General features: G+C 46.5%; 1 protein-coding gene across 1 annotated transcript in view; it reads left to right on the forward strand.

Moving 5' to 3' along the window:
* Positions 1-17,957, forward strand: part of C11H3orf20 (chromosome 11 C3orf20 homolog) — an 84,077-nt gene that overhangs the window by 4,839 nt on the left and 61,281 nt on the right. Inside the window, exons 3-5 of the mRNA XM_063115453.1 lie at positions 10,566-10,685; positions 13,553-13,685; positions 14,558-14,842. Of these exons, the coding sequence (XP_062971523.1) occupies positions 10,566-10,685; positions 13,553-13,685; positions 14,558-14,842 (538 nt within the window). The remainder of the gene's footprint in view (positions 1-10,565; positions 10,686-13,552; positions 13,686-14,557; positions 14,843-17,957) is intronic.

Here is a 17,957-nt window from a genome sequence, read left to right on the forward strand (position 1 = left end):
ACATCCTTCTCTCATGTCCTGCCGGCCTGCAGACTTAACACAACATGGATGCCACTGAGGTTTCAGGCTTCTACTCTTCAGGGCTGCTGCACAAACCATACTTGGGGCTGCTCCAACCCCAGCTGCTGGGATACAGGGAGCAGGTTCCCAAGGGCAGCTGTGCCCCAGGTCTGTCCTCTGGGACAACTCAGTCCTTCTAGGCCTCAGGGCCTGTGGTGGGTGGGACACCCTTCCAGACTTCAGAAATGCCTTTAGGGCTTTTTTCTCATTGTCCTGGTTCTTGGCATCTGGCTGCTTCACCGCCAAGATAACGTCTTTAGCAAACAGTTTATCTGCTTCACACTGGTGTTTTTCTCCTGCTCTCCACTTCTCTATCACATGGCCAGGCTGCAAATTTTCCAAATCTTTATGCTCTGCTTCCCTTTTAAATTCTGGCTTTACATCATGCCTTTGCCACCATAACTCAGAGTAGGCTGTTGAAAGTAACCATACAGCTTCCTTAATGCTTTGCTGCTTAGAAATTTCTTCTGCCAAAAATTCTGGTTCTAAACTCTTAAGTTCCAACTTCCACAAAGTCCAAGGGCAGGGACACAATGCAGCCAGATTACTTGCTACAGTGTAGCAAGGGTGATCTTTTGTCCAATTCCCAGGAAGTTCCTCATTTCTATCTGAGACCTCATGTTGAGCTCTTTTACCTGCCTGTAATCCTGCCAACTGGGCCAATCGTCAAGCTCTTTTACCTGCCCATAATCCTGCTGACTGGGCCAATTGTTGAGCTAGGGCTGGGTCTGGAGCTCACAGACCCCTCAAGCCCATTGTCCAGACTGGGTCACAAACCCTTCACATTCCAGGCTGGGTCAGCAGACCCCTCACACACCAGGCTGTGTTAGCAGACCCTTTACATGCCAGGCTGGGTCACCAGACCCCTCACACACAGGTCTATGAGCTAGGTAACTGGCCAAAAGGTCCTTGGAGCTGTAGGTTCAAGAGCACGGCCATGCAAGCAGACACCTGAGGCAGTTGCCAGCCAAGTCACAGCATCACGCATGCACACTAAATCCACACATCCACACACAATCTGCTTACAAAGAATGCGCCACAGCACCCCCAACTGCACCTAAGTCGAGGGGCCTGATCAAATTATTCTATTTCCCAACAATCCACCCCTTCAGGATCCTTCACCATACAAGCTATGCATTCAGAATCTTCCGCAATGTTCCCTTAGCAATGATAAATGACCCTTATATTTACATAACCTATTGTCTGTTCAATATGTCTTAAGGTTTATAGTTCTGTCCTTTTAACTATTAGCTGCAGATGTCCAGTTAGTAGTCGCCATTGGTGTGATCCTCCATGCAGATCCTGCAGTCATACTGATGGGAAGTTAAATGCATATTCAGTAGGTCAACACATTGATCATGCAACTCTGGTGCAGTGCCTGCAGCCAGAACACTATGGGAGAAAAGACAGAAGGGGTATTGGTACCAATAGGGGAAGTTCTCACCCCTCTGGTAAGATACATGCCAGTTTGTCATCCTGAGAAAGGATGGTTGCAGGAATAGGTATCTTACCTGGCTTATACCATACTTTATCTGCTAACACTGTTGGATCTGTAGGTTCTACATGTAACAGTATAGGGGAACTCATAATTGGCCATAATGATAATACAAATGTGCCCTTTGGAATAGAGCACTTATCTGCTCCAGGCCATGTCACCTTTACTCGGGGAGGCCAGGTACTTGTCACCCAAGGTGAAACTTGCAAGTCTTCCTCTCATCCTTTTCCCCAAGGCCCTATTAAACCTACCCAGTGTATATGGGGGGCTTTCTTTCTCCAAGGCCATTCCCATTGTACTGTCTGTCCCTGTTGCAAACAGGTTGGAGCCAGTAAGAGAATATTTCCATTCTTGCCATATCCTGGCTTCAAAAGCTCATCTCTAGTAGTGATTTGCAGCTGTATAGGTGCTACAGCCCTATGCCACAGAGCTTCCACTGGAGAGGGCTTGCCCTTGCAGGGTCTCTCATTTAGAATTCTGACTGTCGGCCATAATCGCTGTGTCCACCCCTTCAGGGATGGGGGTTGGGTAGATAGCCTTAGTTCCTTTTTTAAAAGATCATTGTATCGGGCTGAGCCCGTGGCGCACTTGGTAGCGTGCTGCGCTAGCAGCGCGGCGACACTCCTGCCGCGGGTTCGGATCCTATATAAGAATGACCGGTACACTCCCTGGCTGAGCGCCGGTCACGAAAAAAAAAAAAAAAAAAAAGATCATTGTATCATTCAATCATTCCTGCTGCCTGGGGGATGATATGGCATATGTAACTTCCACTGAATGGACAACTGGGGGGCCCACCTCTGAACCCCATGTCCAGTAAAATGGGTACCATTATCACTCTCTATGACTATAGGCTGACCATACATAGCCATAAAGCTATTCAGTGACTTCACAGTGTTTACCTGGTCTGGGCCCTTACAAGGCCATACAAACAGAAGACCAGTAGCTGTATCAACAGCTGTGAAGATGTATCTGAAATTCTCTGACCTTGTCAGTGGTCCAACAAAGTCCACTTGACATCGAGTCAGGGGCACCCTTCCTCGAGTTATTTGCCCATTTGAATGGATCACCTGCCAGGGGTGTGGACTCTTGAGCACACACTGGACAAGCACGACAAGCATTCACTACATCTTCCCATTTTATAGGCAGGGCCCATCTCTGAGCTGCCATCCACACGGTTTTACTGCCAGCATGCTGCATTTGTCAATGTAACCACTGGGCTACATCAGTAGCTGGGGCTCTCTCTACCCATCTTACCTTAGCCAAGGCATCGGCTTCATCATTTTCTGGTCTGGCTAAGGGGAAGTGTCCTGTGACATGGAAAAGAGTTACTTCTTTCTCATGTCCTAATTCCCATAACTCTTGCCACATGGCTTGTCCCCATAGGGGTCAGTGGCCTACCATCCGCCATTGATACTTCCAAGTAGAGATCCAGAGGATTAAACCTTTGTACACAGCCCAGCTGTCAGTACAGATGGTTAATGGCCCAGGCTCATTTTTTATCACCATCCATACTGCTCTCAATTCAGCCCATTGACTGCTTTGCCCTGTACTATTTTCATACCACATGGTATCTGTTAAGGGCTGGACAGCAAGAGCTGTCCATAATGCTGAGGGTCCCATGCTAGAGCCATTTGTATACCAAGCTTGCTCTGTGATAGGTCCCTGTCCCTCATGGAAAGGTCTAGCCTCCACCTCCATAAATAAGGGTTGTGTCAAAGTTTCCTCCACAACCTCTACTGGGCCTAGCACAGTTTGCAACTCTTTGGACAGAGGACTCGTTGACACAGTGCTCCTTTGTTCTATATATGCTCCCCATTTAGACAGAGTGGGAGTCTGAGCAATGCCAATTTTAGGGCTGGTGGCCCACATGCACAGCCAACCTGGTATGGGGTGTGTTGTCCTTACTAAGACTTTGGTAGTTCCTGTGGTAGCCTCAGTAGCTATCAAGGCAGAATACACAGCTGCCTACTGCTTTTCTATTAGGGTATAACGCACTTCAGCACCCTTCCAAAGCTGAGACCAGAATCCTACAGGTGTGCAGAATCGGTCTTGTCTCTGTCACAAACCCCATATTTGCAAGGTCCAATACATAGTTAGTTCCCAGCTGAGTCGTCAGCTGATCCATCAAGTCGTGAACTAAAGGCACAGCTGCATGCAAAGGAGGTACTACTTTGTTCAGTTCTTGATAATCTACAGTCATTCTCCAGGTACCATCAGGCTTTTTCACTGGCCATACCGGAGCATTAAATGGGCTATGAGCCAGATGAGTAATGCCAACTTTCTCTAATTCCAATATAGTGGCACTTATCTCTGCATGTTCTCCTGGTAGGCAATACTGCTTTATATTAACTACACGTCTTGTCTTGGGTAACACCTGTGGGTCATGTTTAGCATATCCCCATAACACAGGCCTTACTCTCCAACTGTTGTTTGCAGGTGCAAACCATAAAGTACATCCATACCCAAGATGTACTCAGCTACAGGGGATATATATACAGTATATACACGAGGAGGTAATCTTCCTATGCCCAATGGCAATGACACAGCTTTGACTTCAATAGTATGTCCTCCATAGTCATCTATATGAACTGTGGCCCCTGGAATTTTATCTGGATTGCCATATATCAGGCTGCATTCTGTGCCTGTATCCACCAATGCCAAAACACACTGCACGTTTGTTCTCCACCAATATATTGCCAACTCAACATGAGGCCTCTGGTCCTTGCCTGCCCCCAAAAGATGAGCACCTTGGCCTACTCCCTAGTCAAATGGAACATTTCATCTGCCTCCCTGGGAGCAACCAAAAAGTCCTTTAAATATACTGAGTGTACCTTGCTACCTGTTTCCGGATGTTTAGTGAAACGCTGTTCAGGGCGCAGTTGCTGCCACAAGGCAAACAACTGCATTTGGCTGCCGGTCAATTTTCTTTTTATCAACCACTGCTGCAAGCAAGTCAAGCCACATCTGCTTACAGCTAGTCTTGCTTTGTCCCTTCAGGATAAAACTCCAAGCATGTCTTGGGGGTTTGATCTTAGCCACCTTTCGGACCCCTCTTGCTTGTCTGTTCTCCTCTACTTCACCCAAGCTGGCTCTCATGGTCGTTACCTCATGTATAGAATGACCAATGTATGGGGCCAGTATGGCCATCAGTGACCCAAAGGACGTTGACAGGGCGTTTTACAGCACTGTGTCTCTCATGCTGCCTGTAAAATTTTCATCATCCCGGCCATGAGTGTTCACATTAAACATGGACTGCCACATCCCCAGTTCTCAAATGATTTGAACCAACTCAGCATACGTTTGCCATTTACTAACAATCTTGGGCAGTTCTCCAGCATTTGCCCACACGGTTTGGGCAGCTGCATTCACCCAGCCCATCAAGGAGTGATTACCTGGCCCTTGTGCATATCTGCTATTCTATAGCCGTTGCCTCAGGGATGGGTTCATGGTGATGGAGGCCAATTTTTCCACCTCCTCACCAGAGCACATCACACTATCCACCCCTAGGTCCCACAACTGCAACAGCCAAGCAGCCAGGGGCTCCCCATGTTTCCGCCTGAACTGTCTCCCCAGGTCAACTAATTCAACCTGGGTATACATGTCATACGTGGTGAACTGGGTCACCTGTGGATTGCCCACCAGTTGGCTATCTGGTCCCATAGGCTGCTTGTGCTTCATTTTCTTGTGCACACAGGTCGTGCCTGGAGATGCATGGTTTCCCCCAACTCACCAGTGGGTTGGTTGTCTTCCTTGGTGTGAGGGGCAGGAGTGGCTAGTTGCTGCACATCATCCTCCGGGACATTAATCCGTGCTTCTAACAACTCTGCTTTCTGCCACAAATCTCAATCAATTTTCAGTAGAGTGAGCAGTAGCCAGGCTCTGGTCAGCAGGAAAGTGGCCACTGGGCACCACATGCTCAAGGACAGCCACATTTCCTCTTCCTCCCAAGGGGTTTTCTGCCATAGTGCCTGGTCTATGCTGCCTTGCAATACAGTGAGCAGCAACCAGGTCCCAGTCAACAGGAAGGTGGCCATAGGGCAGAGAATATTCACAAGTAGCCACATTTCCTCCTTCTTCCAAGGGCTTTTGGCTCCTGTACCTGCTCAGAATCCTGTTGCAGACTACAATTGTCGAGCTCTTTTACCTACCCATAATCCTGCTGAGTGGGCCAATTGTCAAGCTCGGGCGGGGTGTGGAGCTCACAGACCCCTCAAGCCCATTTCCCAGACTGGGTCACAAACTCTTCGCATGCCCAACTGGGTTACCAGATCCCTCACATGCCAGGCTGGGTTACCAGACCCTTTACATGCCAGGCTGGGTCACCTCACCCTTCACACACAGGGTTATGAGCTAGGTAACCGCCCAAAAGGTCCTTGGAGCTGTAGGTTCAAGAGCATGGCCATGCAAGCAGACACCTGAGGCAGTCACCAGCCAAGTCATAGCATGGCGCATGCACCCTAACTCCACCCACGCACACACAGTTTGCTTACAAAGAATGCGCCACACCACCCCCAACCGCACTTAAGACAAGGGGGCCTGATTAAATTTTTCTATTTTCCCAACACCTCATCATCTGCACGGCCTTTACTGTCCATGTTTCTATCAGCATTCTGGTCACAACCATTTAACCAATCTCTAAAATGTTCCAAACTTTCCCTCATCTTTTTGTCTTCTTCTAAGTCCTCCAAACTCCTCCAAACTTTGCCCATTACTCAGTTCCAAAGATACATCCTCATTTTCAGGTATCTGTATAGCAACACCCCACTGCTTGGTACCAATTTTCTGTATTAATCCATTTTGTGTTGCTATAACAGAAATACCTGGAACTGGGTAATTTATAAAGAACATAGGTTTATTTGGCTTATGATTCTGGGACAGCTGCATCTGGCACGGGCCTCAGGCTGCTTCTACTCAGGGCAGAAAGTGGCAGGCAGCCAGCAGATACAAACAGATCATATGGCAAGAGGAAGCAAGAGAGAGGAAGCAAGAGAGAGAGAGAGAGGAGGTGCCACGGTCCTATAAACAACCAGCTCTCATGGGAACTAATAGAGCGGTGGTGATGGGCAACAATAATCAGCCACAATGCATATCGACACAATAAAATTAAAAAAAAAAAAAAAACTAATAGAGCGAGAACTCACTCATTAATCCCCCTCCTCCAAGGAGAGCATTAATCCATTCATTAGGGATCTGCCCCCATGACTCAATCAGTTTCCAGCACTGCCACTTTGGGGATCAAATTTCCACATGAGTTTTGGAGGGGACAACATGTCCAAACTCCATCAGAAGTATAAAGAAGTAATAGCTTGTAACCGCTTGCCCTCACCTATAAAATCGGCCTGTCTTTAGCATCTCTCCCTGTCCACCAAGTTAGTATCCTTGTCAGGCTTCCCTGATGGTCAGGAGTTAAACATCTTGTAATAATGTACACACACAGTGCAAATAAGTTGCATAGTACGATTGCAGATCATGGGGGGAAACATGGGATTTTGTGAAGCAATGGACATCCAACATCATTTGTTGGAGAGTTGCTGGATTCCTGCCCGGAGCCACTGATACATGATGCAGCCGGGCAAAACTAGTGAACTTCCAACGAAGGGAAGATCGGCAAGGATCATCACTCTGTGGGGAAAGGATGTTTGGGGTATCAAAGAGTCAAAAACAAAATTGATAAAGCCCTTGAATATTTTTGCAAAAGGCAAACATGAAGGGACTTGTGTGTTATTGCTATCATACAATCAATTCAGAAAAAAAGGAACTCACACCACCTCAAAAAACCCTGCACAGTTGCTTTTATTGCTTTTATAAGAATTAGTGTACTTGCAATATCAACTAATTTTCAAAATACAAGTTAATGGAAAGGTTATTTTGATAAATTTTGGTTTTCTTTGTTAAGATTAAAGTTCCCGTCAAACGTTTTCCCCCCACTGTTTGCCATGAAACGGTGGTCTCCACTTTAAGGGAATTTTCTGTGTCCATTTTGTTTAGGATCAGCTGGGCTCCCCACTCCACGGGTCTGCTGTAATGATTTGTGCAGATGGCGATCAGCACGCACAGAGTTCTGCACCTTGTGTTCTGTTTCAGAGCTTAGAGGTCCGTCTCATTTGGGGGCACAGCCACTGCACGCAAATGAAAATCTGACCAATGGGAGGTGTCACAGAAGCCCCAGGCCAACCCTCCCACCCTCAGATCTGCGTGAAGTACTATCCTACCCAAATATTAGTTTCACCACCTTAAAAGGAAAATAGTCCTCACCATTAGCACTCCACCTCATAAGGTGTGTATTAGACCATTTCTGTTGCTTTCAACAAAGTAACTGGAACTGGGTAATTTATAAAGAAATAGAGTTTTTATTGCTTACTGTTTGAGAGGCTGAGAAGTCCAAAACCCAGCAGGGAACACTGATAGTGAGGGCCTTCTTTGGTGGTGGTTTGAACAATGCAGGGTCTCACATGGCGAGAATGGCAGAGCAGAGAGAGACTAACCTACTCACACACTTTCCTATTAAAGCCTTCAGAACCATGCCCATGACCAATATTAAGCCATCAACTTATTAACCCATTTACTAGGGCATGGTCCTCACAATCTGATCACCTCTTCAAGGCCCCACCTTTCAATTACCATAATAGGATTTTGCACCCTCTTAAGACTGTCACAGTAGGAGTCAAGTTTTGGGGAGACACAATTCAATCCATAATAAGGTGTTTAAGCATTCTTTCAGGATGAGAGGCTTTCATCTTTGAGGTTCAGTGGTTTTCCTCATCCCTTGTAGGTTGTCGTTCATCTAGTGGAGATGTCTTAGTTGTTTCCTGCTGCTTTAACAGAGTACCACTCGCTGGGTAATTATAAGGAATGGACGTTTATTTGGCTCATGGTTCTGGAGGCTATAAAGCCCAAGAGCATGGCACCAGCATCTGAGAGGGTTTTTGTGCTGTGTCATCCTACGGTGGAAGGTGGAGAGAATGGGGCTGAGTGTCATCCTTTTATCAAGAACCCACTCCCGCAGTGACAGCACCAATCCATTCATGAGTGTGGAGCCTTCATGACCTAATCACCTCTTACAGGCCCTGCCTCTTAACACAGTGTACAATGGCAATTAAATTTCAACTTGAGTTTTGGAGGGGACATTCAAATTATAGCAGGAGGAGAATGGGAAGAGAGTTAAGCTGAACTCTGGAGAGCCTTTTGGCTGATTTCTGGGACCTGTGCATCAGTGCAATGCCAAGAAAGCCCCCTCTCCATCACACTCCCCAGGAAATCTCTCACTTGTTGGCACTTCTGGTGTAGACACTCAAACAAGCCTGGAGTTTGAAAGAAAATCTAAATAGCAAAACAGAGAGGAAGGAGTGTTCCCTTTCTTTTGGAAAAGCGTTCATCCTAGAAGGACTTTAAATAGATAGCTCTCCCGGGGCATTAAAAAGATTCAAACTATGATGATTTATATTTAGTATGAATTTTGTTTTCTGGACTGTCTTCTTGCGTGAGGTAGACCAAAGCTGAAACTGCATCTGGAGTAGCCTTCTCTTAAGTCTGTAATCAGAATATGCCCTTTGCTAAGGTGATGTTTCCCTAGTAATAAGACCACTTCCTGCCATTTCTTCTGTCCTGATACCTACTAGTCCATGCTTGTCATGCAAAAAAATGGACTGCATTTTTATTTTTAGTTGACAGCAATATTATTAAATAGAACATCAAAAAAAAAAAATCTTGCCATCTTTACATAAAAGCTATATTTTCCTTTTTTGATTTCCTTTATGGTTCTTGTCCTCGTGCACATATATACATTTTCACAGTACTGCAGTTCTTATGTTTCTCAGCTTCTTTTACTTAACAGACTATAATATTTTCCAATGCAGCTATATTATTCTAGTAATTGTCATTTTGAGTGGGTGTAGACTCCTTCTAATGTTCATGTTCCATATTTACCTAAATGCCTAGGTTTTTTGGCTTTTTTGTTATTAGTATCATGTGCATTATAATATGTTACTTTATGCACATTGCTTCTTACTTCCATTGTATAGGTTATTAGGGTTAATTTCCCAGGGGAGGGATTATTGGGTCACAAGGTCACAATATGTGCTTAGCTCTTCTTGCTAAATAACCCTTTCTACATGGATTTTTTTCTACACTGGCAGAGTTGACAGCTGTTATTCTATCTTTACCAGCATTGATTCATATTAGTTCCTTTTATTTCTCCTAAGTTAGAAGGTGCTGAAAATTGTTCTAATTTCAACTTTTGGATCACAAGCAAAGGTGATTTCATGTTTTATCATCCAGTGTGGAGTCTCTGTTTATAGTCTTTGTCTACTCATGAGGTCAGGTTTGCCATTTTCTTTATGAATTTGAATGAACTGTGATGACTGAATTGCTTAACATTTCCTAACAATGGTTTCACACCTAACCAGTGAAATGACCATATTTGGGGGAAGCATGAGCAAATGATTTGGTGAGGTTCATGTAAGAGTGATCAAGATTTTCCACTAGTGATGAGGGTGCTAAATTTTAATTTTTAAGTGGTCACATGTCAAATGCTTCTGCACAAGATGGGGTGATTCTGCAAGAGACTGACGCATTGTTGAAGAAGCATCCAATTTCTGTGGGTCGGATATGGGGATGTAAATGACTCTTAACTTCCTAGCTGGCCTGAGGTTTCTTTTCTTGACCCAGTGCAGCACTTATGTCTGTCTTTTCCCTTAGAGCAATGTCACCTTTTGTGCTTGCTCACTGCTCCTTGCCATGGTGCCACTTCACTCTTGGGGTGGGGGGGAGCACTATAGAAGGGAAACTTAAAGACTTCCCTTAATTACGCTGAGCTTGCACGTGCACTGAAATGTCTCTTTCTTCCAGGGTCTGGTTGTTTTGTAATGAGGGCACTTTAGAGTATCTGGTCCACCATACTGCTAGAACAAGAAGTCCATATTACATTTTTGATTAAAAAAAATAAAATTAAAAACTTGAACCAATTTTTTGTTCAAAGCACATATTGTGACCTCTCTGTCTTCTGCTACAGAATCCCCCGTGAGTATCTCTGCCGTGGGAGTAAACTCGCCTTACCAGCTGATCTACCAGTCTTCTACAGCCTGCCTGAGCTTTTGCCTCTCAACTGGAAAGGAATCCAAGAAGAAAATAGGTAAAAGTGGTTCCCAGCAAGAGCTTGTGACCCATCTCTGGGGCGGGGTGGGAGTGGGGATAGATTTTCTACTAGCCTGGGTAGGTTGGTGGGATGGTTTGATTGGTTTTCTGACAGGAGGGATACACAGTTGCCCTGGCTGGAGACCTGGGAGCTATTGACACAGACACACTCATCCAAAAGCTGCTGCAGCTCAGCCCAGTCGCTCCAGAGCACAGTCTTGTCATTTGAGTGCGTAGATGCCCTCATTCCCAGTGATGGGCTTCCTCTCACCTGGGACGACACCCCACCAAACCCACATCTTCCACCCCCGGAGTATCCTACACTCACCCCCTCTGCTCAGAGACAGCTCTGCCCAGGCACACAGCAAGTGCAGGAACTAGTATCTGACTGGAGGTATTTGGATAGCAAATCTGATAGACCCCAATGTGTGTCCCAAGTCGGGCTGGTTGGTGTGGGCAGGAGACAAAGACAGAAGACACTCCTGTTGAGGAAGACACACACACAGAAGGGCAGGCTTAGGGGAAAGAACAGGTGGTAGATGACAGCATGCAGTGTGACCACAGCCATGAGACAAGAAACCAGGGGAGAGGTGATCTGGGGCTGTAGAGAGCAGGGCCAGGCCCCGCAGAGCTTCCAGGCCCACCCTACCTGGCTGTGACAGCAGGACAGGTGGAACAGGGTAGGTAGGGGAGGGTCAATGGAAGATGGGAATGCTCAGACTGTCCAATTGATTCCCACAGACACTGGAGGTAAGCTGGAAGCTGAGAAGCTTGGATTTTATTCCCAACCCCACCCCAGCTGGCCGTGTGACTTGCCTTCCTCAGGCCCTAATCTCCTTATTGGTAAAAGGGGGATGGTTATGGTGGGTGGTCAGAGGTGTTCCCAGACCTCAGCACTGTTTATAGCGTTGCCATCGTTATTCCTTCTATGTCATCACTCACCACGTCAAGCCAATACTGTATCCTTTCAGTGAGTTAACACATGTTCATTGAACACTTGCTAATTGTCCGTCCTGTACCAAATGCAGACAAGGACTCTTAAGAGAAAAGGCCTTGCTGAAAGGAGCTGATGGCCTCAGCTGGTGGCACCGACTAGACCTGGCATCTTGCTCGTTCCCCGATTCCTTTGCCTCAGATGTGGTCCTTGATCTCACTGGTTCTATTAATGTACAGCCTCATTCCTGGCTCCCCTCTTTATGTGCTCCTGGCTTTATCCCACCCCTCCTGGACTGGCCCTCAATCTACACAGTTATTTTGAAGGAAAAGAAAGTGTCTTCAAAACTTCTAGTGACTTAATGACTTGTTCCTCCTAATGACCTCCAGGGAGATGCCTTGAGTAAGGCCGTTCGAGAGCAGTGGTTAAATACGTCTGTCAGTCCCTTTGTCTGTGTGGCTGCCTTCCCATGCCACCCACCCAAGATGTGACTTTTCGCAATGTCCCCTGTGTTGTGTCATCACACGTGTTCAGATGCTACATTTATTATAGGTTCTTAATTTTGTTTAGGAATTAGCCTCACATACACATGGCTGATTAACTTTGCCTAACAGCATTAGGTAAAGTAACCATGTGTCCTAGCTTGCCCAGGAATATTCCAATTTATGCCTATTGTCCTGGCATAACTATGAATGATGCTTACTTTGACTCTAAAAAGATTCTGAGTTTGGACTATAGACTATAGAGCCACTCTGGTTTTAAGTCATTTGGGGTCTGGGGGCTTTGCTGTCTGTTCCATGCCCATGTGCTATTACACCTCACCAGCCAGCAGTTCTGGGGCCAGGTGGACTTGGAGCAGACTCCTCCAGGAGTTGACCTGCTCCTTGAGGGGATAGTAGCTATTTCTGGAAGGTGATCCATTATAGGAAGGGAGCTGAGAGATGTCTATTAATAGTGGTTTTGAGTCAGTAAGAAGCTGTTGCCCTCGAGGGGCTCAAGGCAGCCTGAGGCAGGCCAGAATGGGTGCTCGAGCATGCAGATACTCCAGTGGCCAGCCAGCAGGTAGGACCTCAGGTGCTGGGCTTGAGCTCAGGGCTTAGTTCCTGGTTCCTGGTAGCAGGCAGGGGGAAAGGCACCAGGGCCCACTGGGGTGGCAGATACCAGAGATGGTGCCCAAGCACTGGCCAAAAACCACAAGGCTTTGTGGACAGCCAGGAAGGCTCCATTCTGAGGCACTCTGGGGGTCATTTGGAGCCTGATAAATGCCCCTGGCCCAAAGCCAGTTTCCATCCTTGAGACCAAGATGAAGTTGAGCCTGCCTATATATGGTGGCTTCAGCTGGATGGGTGCAGAGGCTTGGAGCGGGCGGGACCTGGTGCAATGAATGGATGCCTCTGGAGCCTCAGCCATGGAGGGTCACCTCCACGATTTCATGTCGTTGTACCCTCACACCACCTGACACTCACCACAGAGGATAACCACGAAAATATGAACAATTGGTCTGGATCGTTGCTGCCCAGGTCTTCGCTGGTGCACGCTGCTCCCTGCAGAAGGCCTGAGATTAGCCAATATCAGAGAAGTGTTAACGCGGATGGAGATGAGTAGAGATTTTTGTGTCTTTAATTGGGGGAGTATCAAAAGCCACTCACTTCTACCTGGAAACGGCTGCATCTGGGGGGACACAGCTGGTCCTCATTTTGCCCAAGTTGGTCCCTGACATACGCTTAACGATTGACTCGCAGAGTGATGCCTCTCTTTCATAAATGACCACCCAATGACTCCTGTCCCCAGTATAAATGATCCTCCGTTATTCTGACACTCAGGGAGGCTATTCTCAGGCTCTTCCTGGTCACCTTGTCCCCATGTGAACACAATGTCTTGAGAAACCATTTTCTAAAACCCCTCTTTAAGCTCTTCATCTCCAAATACAGGCAAACCAAAAACTGTAGACGATGTCAGCATGCCGTTCCCACAGCGAGGAGTGGGAACCTCTGCTGACAACATCCAGTTCAGGGACCCCTGCCCTGAGGCCCGGGAGAAGCTGCAGGAGATGTGTCGGCACATGTGAGCACCTCTGTGGTTGGTGGGAGGGGAACTACCGGTACCCCACACAACAGCCATAGGGGAAACTGAGGCAGCCCGAGTGGGTGAGTGGGTGCCTCTGCGTGTGCTGCCTCACCAGTGATACCCCTTTGCTAGCTCCTGAGGCTTGCAGCCTTTGTGCCCTAAGTCTGTCTATCTTTTTTTTTCCTTGAGTGTTTATTTCTCAACTTGTCAGGCATTCTCCTACCAAAAAAAAAAAAAAAAAAAAATTGCCTCTCAAGACAAACAAAAGTCAACATTGGTGATCAATGGTACTTATGATTTCAGGTCCCACAAGGCCTCACGAAATTATTCATCATTTCTCAACAAATTATTCGACTTTTCTCAATAAGTTATTCAGCATTTCTCTGCAGCTCAGACCATGGGCCATAAAGAATTTAAAAACCTATTCATAGCTAACACCTAAGCCATATATGTCTCCCGGGGGTCACTGGATGAGAAAATGAGGGTAGAGGGCAGCCACCCAGTTTACCTCCTTACTGTGACCCTCTGGACGGAAACTCTCTTCTCCTGAATCCTCACAACTGGGGGGCAAGCAATCTCTCCACCTCCTGTGGGCCCTCCCAGCCTCTCCCACCACCGCACACAGTCCCACCCATAGGTCCTCAAACCTAGGTAGAAATCAGCAAGGGTTGCTCTTAAAGGGACACTGTGGTCTTCCAGTTCTTCCTAAAAATACTACCTTTAAGGATGAAGGAAGATGGGGTGGGAATGCGTGCTCTGGGGACAAGAGAATGGGATGGAGTCTTGGGTGCTGGGGAGGGGCTGTAGAGAGGCCCCCTAGTAAGTGAGAGCCATGTGTCTAGAAAATATGTTGGTCTCCTTTCCTGCAGAGAAGCTGAAAGGGCCTCGTGGAAAGGGAAGAATATCTCCTACCCTATGATCTTTCGCAACTACAAGGCAAAGATGCCCTCTCATCCAATGTTGGCCCCCAAGGGGGATTCTCATGCCCCGAGTTCCCCCCACCCTCACACTGCGAGGGCTCAGAGTCCCACTCCCACCCCTCACCAGCCTCCTGTCCACCATCTTCACTTTGGCCAGCACTCTCAAGAGCGGAAGGTGCCCCAGAGGAACGTCAAGTTGCACCGCACCTTCGGTGATGGGTCCTCCTTTGTTTAGTATCCTTTTGTTCGGCACTGCCTTTCTCCCCAGCCACTCGCCCCAAAGAGCTCTGGGGCTCGAAGCAGCCTAAGTATTCACTTGGGCTTTCAGTTGATCGAGGAAGCCTGGCGATGGGTCCTCCAGAGTATGGAGGGTTTGTCCAGGCGAGACTCAGGAGGGTCAGAGGATGAAGTACCAAGTTTTGAGCCTCAAGTTCAGTTTAGTTCAGATCAACATGAACACGCCAAAGCCTGGCTGCCTATGAGAAGCTTGTCAATGCAGGCTGGGAATGTAGCCATCATCCTGCCTTCAAGGATCTCCCAGGCGAGAATAGGTTAAAGACACAGAACAATTCATTGCTAGTGAGCAGAGGGCAGTAGGAGGCCCTGAATACCGGGGTCTTGGTCCTTCTGTCCCGGGCTCAGTGGTTAAGCCCTGTGTCCCTTGCCTACCTTGCCTGCCCACGTCCTTGGAGTCTGAACTCTCCCCCCAGATGCTGCCTCCCATGGGCCCCGATTTCTCTGCAACTGAGGTCTGCCTGAGTTCATGAGTGTTGGGGTAGCCAGGTCCCAACCTTGGGGTGTGCTAGCAGCAGAAGGGAATTTTCTCTTTGATAATGTGATGAAAGCTGTAGACCCTCTTCCCAGAAATGCACACTCAAATGCACATGCATGTACAGACCTCCAAAGCCCTTCTATGGATCTGGGTTTAAGAAGTCTAAGCTCAGGAAAGCTAAGTCTTTGAAAAGATAAATCTCTTTGGAGGATGAGCCCTGAAGTCCGCGCACCCCTTAGAGTGAACTGAGTCAGACTGCTTTCTTCATCCACAGGCGTGTATTGAGTATCCGTTATGTGCGGTGATTAATAGAATGTCTTGAGTGGACCAGTCATACCTCAGAGGGAGCAACTTCAATTTGATTGCTTTCTTCTAAAATGAGGGAGAGGAGTATGAATTTGGGTGATGAAGGTAGAAGAGAGGGCTCCCTTTGGAGAACGTATGTGTGGGAAGTCACCTTGGGCCCTCTGTCCCTTTCAGAGTCCTGTTGCCCACTCCCCAGCATGCTCTAGAGCTGGACCAGACCCCAGATGCCCAATCCGCATGTCACCAAGGGCTCTGAGGCTGGAGAAGATGAAGGACTTATTCCTGGTTACAGTCTGAGTTATACAAAGTATCAAGGATGGGAGACAAAAAGTTGTCCATTTCTGTCCCTTTATTTGGGAGTGGTGTGACCTACTCAATGTCACAAAAAGAATTTGGTGGCAAAGCCAGGCCAGGGTTCAGGGATTCTAAGAGATTCTCTTGGGCACCGTTTTTATGCCTTTAAGGATTGTTTTCTCCAGCAGAGAGCGAGGTAGGAGTCAATGGAAGGGGACCTCATTTTAATAATAAAATCACTGGGCACTTAGGATCCCCTGCCTTTGGAGGAGAGGGTGGGTCTCTGAGCCATCTCAGCTGCTTTACAGGGGCCAAGCTGCCCAACCATGCTTGCAGCAAGAGCGCTCTCACTCCCTTTGGCCTCCTATTCACTCAACTGGGACTTCAGAATTTAAGTGCCCTGTCAAAGAAGCCTTATTGTTTCTCTGACCATAAATGAATCCATTCATCACGCTCTGCTCAGCTCTGCTTCTGGTGCATCACCTGATATTGAACACGGCACACTCCTTCAAGAGGAGCTGCTGCTTGCTATGGGTTGTGGGGCCACCCTCCCCGCTTTTCACTGAATTTAATAGCAGTATTTCCCTGAAAGCCTCATGAAGCTGTGTCAATGAATTCTATTAGGGATCAGGGGGTGTGCTAGGGTATGATCAGGGCACAGCGTCCCAGACTGCTGGAATCTGTGTTCTCAAACCTGTCCCAGAATTCTGATGCACAGCCCAACCTTCGGTTCATTGCACTGGCACGCCTGACTGATAGCCCAACAATGAGCACATCCAGGCAATTAATACATTTTCTGTTTGGGAGTCATAAGAGGCCAGGGTTCTAGGCTCAGTTCTTCTTGATGACCTGCACAAGTCACTTGATCTCCATACCTCATTTTCTTTGATTTTAAGATGAGGAAGTTGGGCCCAGTGATCTTAAAGGAGAAACTCAGTGTTACTGTGTTCAAATAGCCAAGACACACATGCAGCTGTTTAATCCCTCTTGAGTACAGAGAATGGTTAGAAAACATTCTTCACCTCATGACTTCCCTAGAACACTGGGTTCAGCAGTTGCTTCTGTTTTCACAGAGGTTACAGGACAAAGCTATCAGGTAAAGATGATATATCTGCCCTTGGGGTATCAAAAAGCTCCAAGCCATTAATTGGTTTGCTCTTGTGAATTTCAGACCACAGAACCATCTCAGGATTCATTTCATTCATTTTATTCGTTCATTCTAGTGGGTGTGAGTGTATCTCACTGTGGTTTTGACTTGTATTTGACTTGTATTTACCTAATGACTAATGATCTTAGATCTTGAGCATCTTTTCATGTACTTTTCTTATATTTCTTTGAAGAAATATGTATCCAAGGACTTTGCTCAGATTTTGATTTTTTTAAATGAGTTGTAAGGGTTCTTTATATATTGTATATCCTATACCTTTGTCAGGTAAATGATTTGCAAATATTTGTTCCCATACCATGAGTTGTCTTTTTACTCTCTTGATAGCATCCTTTTATGTATAAAAGTTTTTAATTTTGATTAAATTAAATTATAGTTATAGCTCTTATATTTAGGTCTTTGATGCATTTTGAATTGATTTTTGCATGTTGTGTGAGATAAGGGTCCAATTTCATTCTTTTGCATGCGTATATCCAATTGTTCCAGCACCATTTGTTGAAGAGACTATTCTTTCCTCATTGACTGGTCTTAGTACCCATGTCAAAAATCAATTGACTGTAGACGTATGGGTTTATTTCTGGACTCTCATTTCTAATCCATTGATGTGTATGTCTATCCTAATACCAGTAGCACACTGTTTTGATTATTGTAGCTTTGTAGTGTGTTTTGAAATCAGGAAGTGTGATTTCTCCCACTTTGTTATTTTCTTCAAGATTATTTGGTTATTTATTTTTATTTTTTTTTGTAATTTCATATGAATTTTAGGGTTAGGCTTTTTGTTTCTGCAAAAAAGGCTGATGGGATTTTGATGG

Source organism: Cynocephalus volans, chromosome 11 (genome assembly GCF_027409185.1).
Source record: "Cynocephalus volans isolate mCynVol1 chromosome 11, mCynVol1.pri, whole genome shotgun sequence".
Classification (NCBI taxonomy): Eukaryota; Metazoa; Chordata; class Mammalia; order Dermoptera; family Cynocephalidae; genus Cynocephalus; species Cynocephalus volans.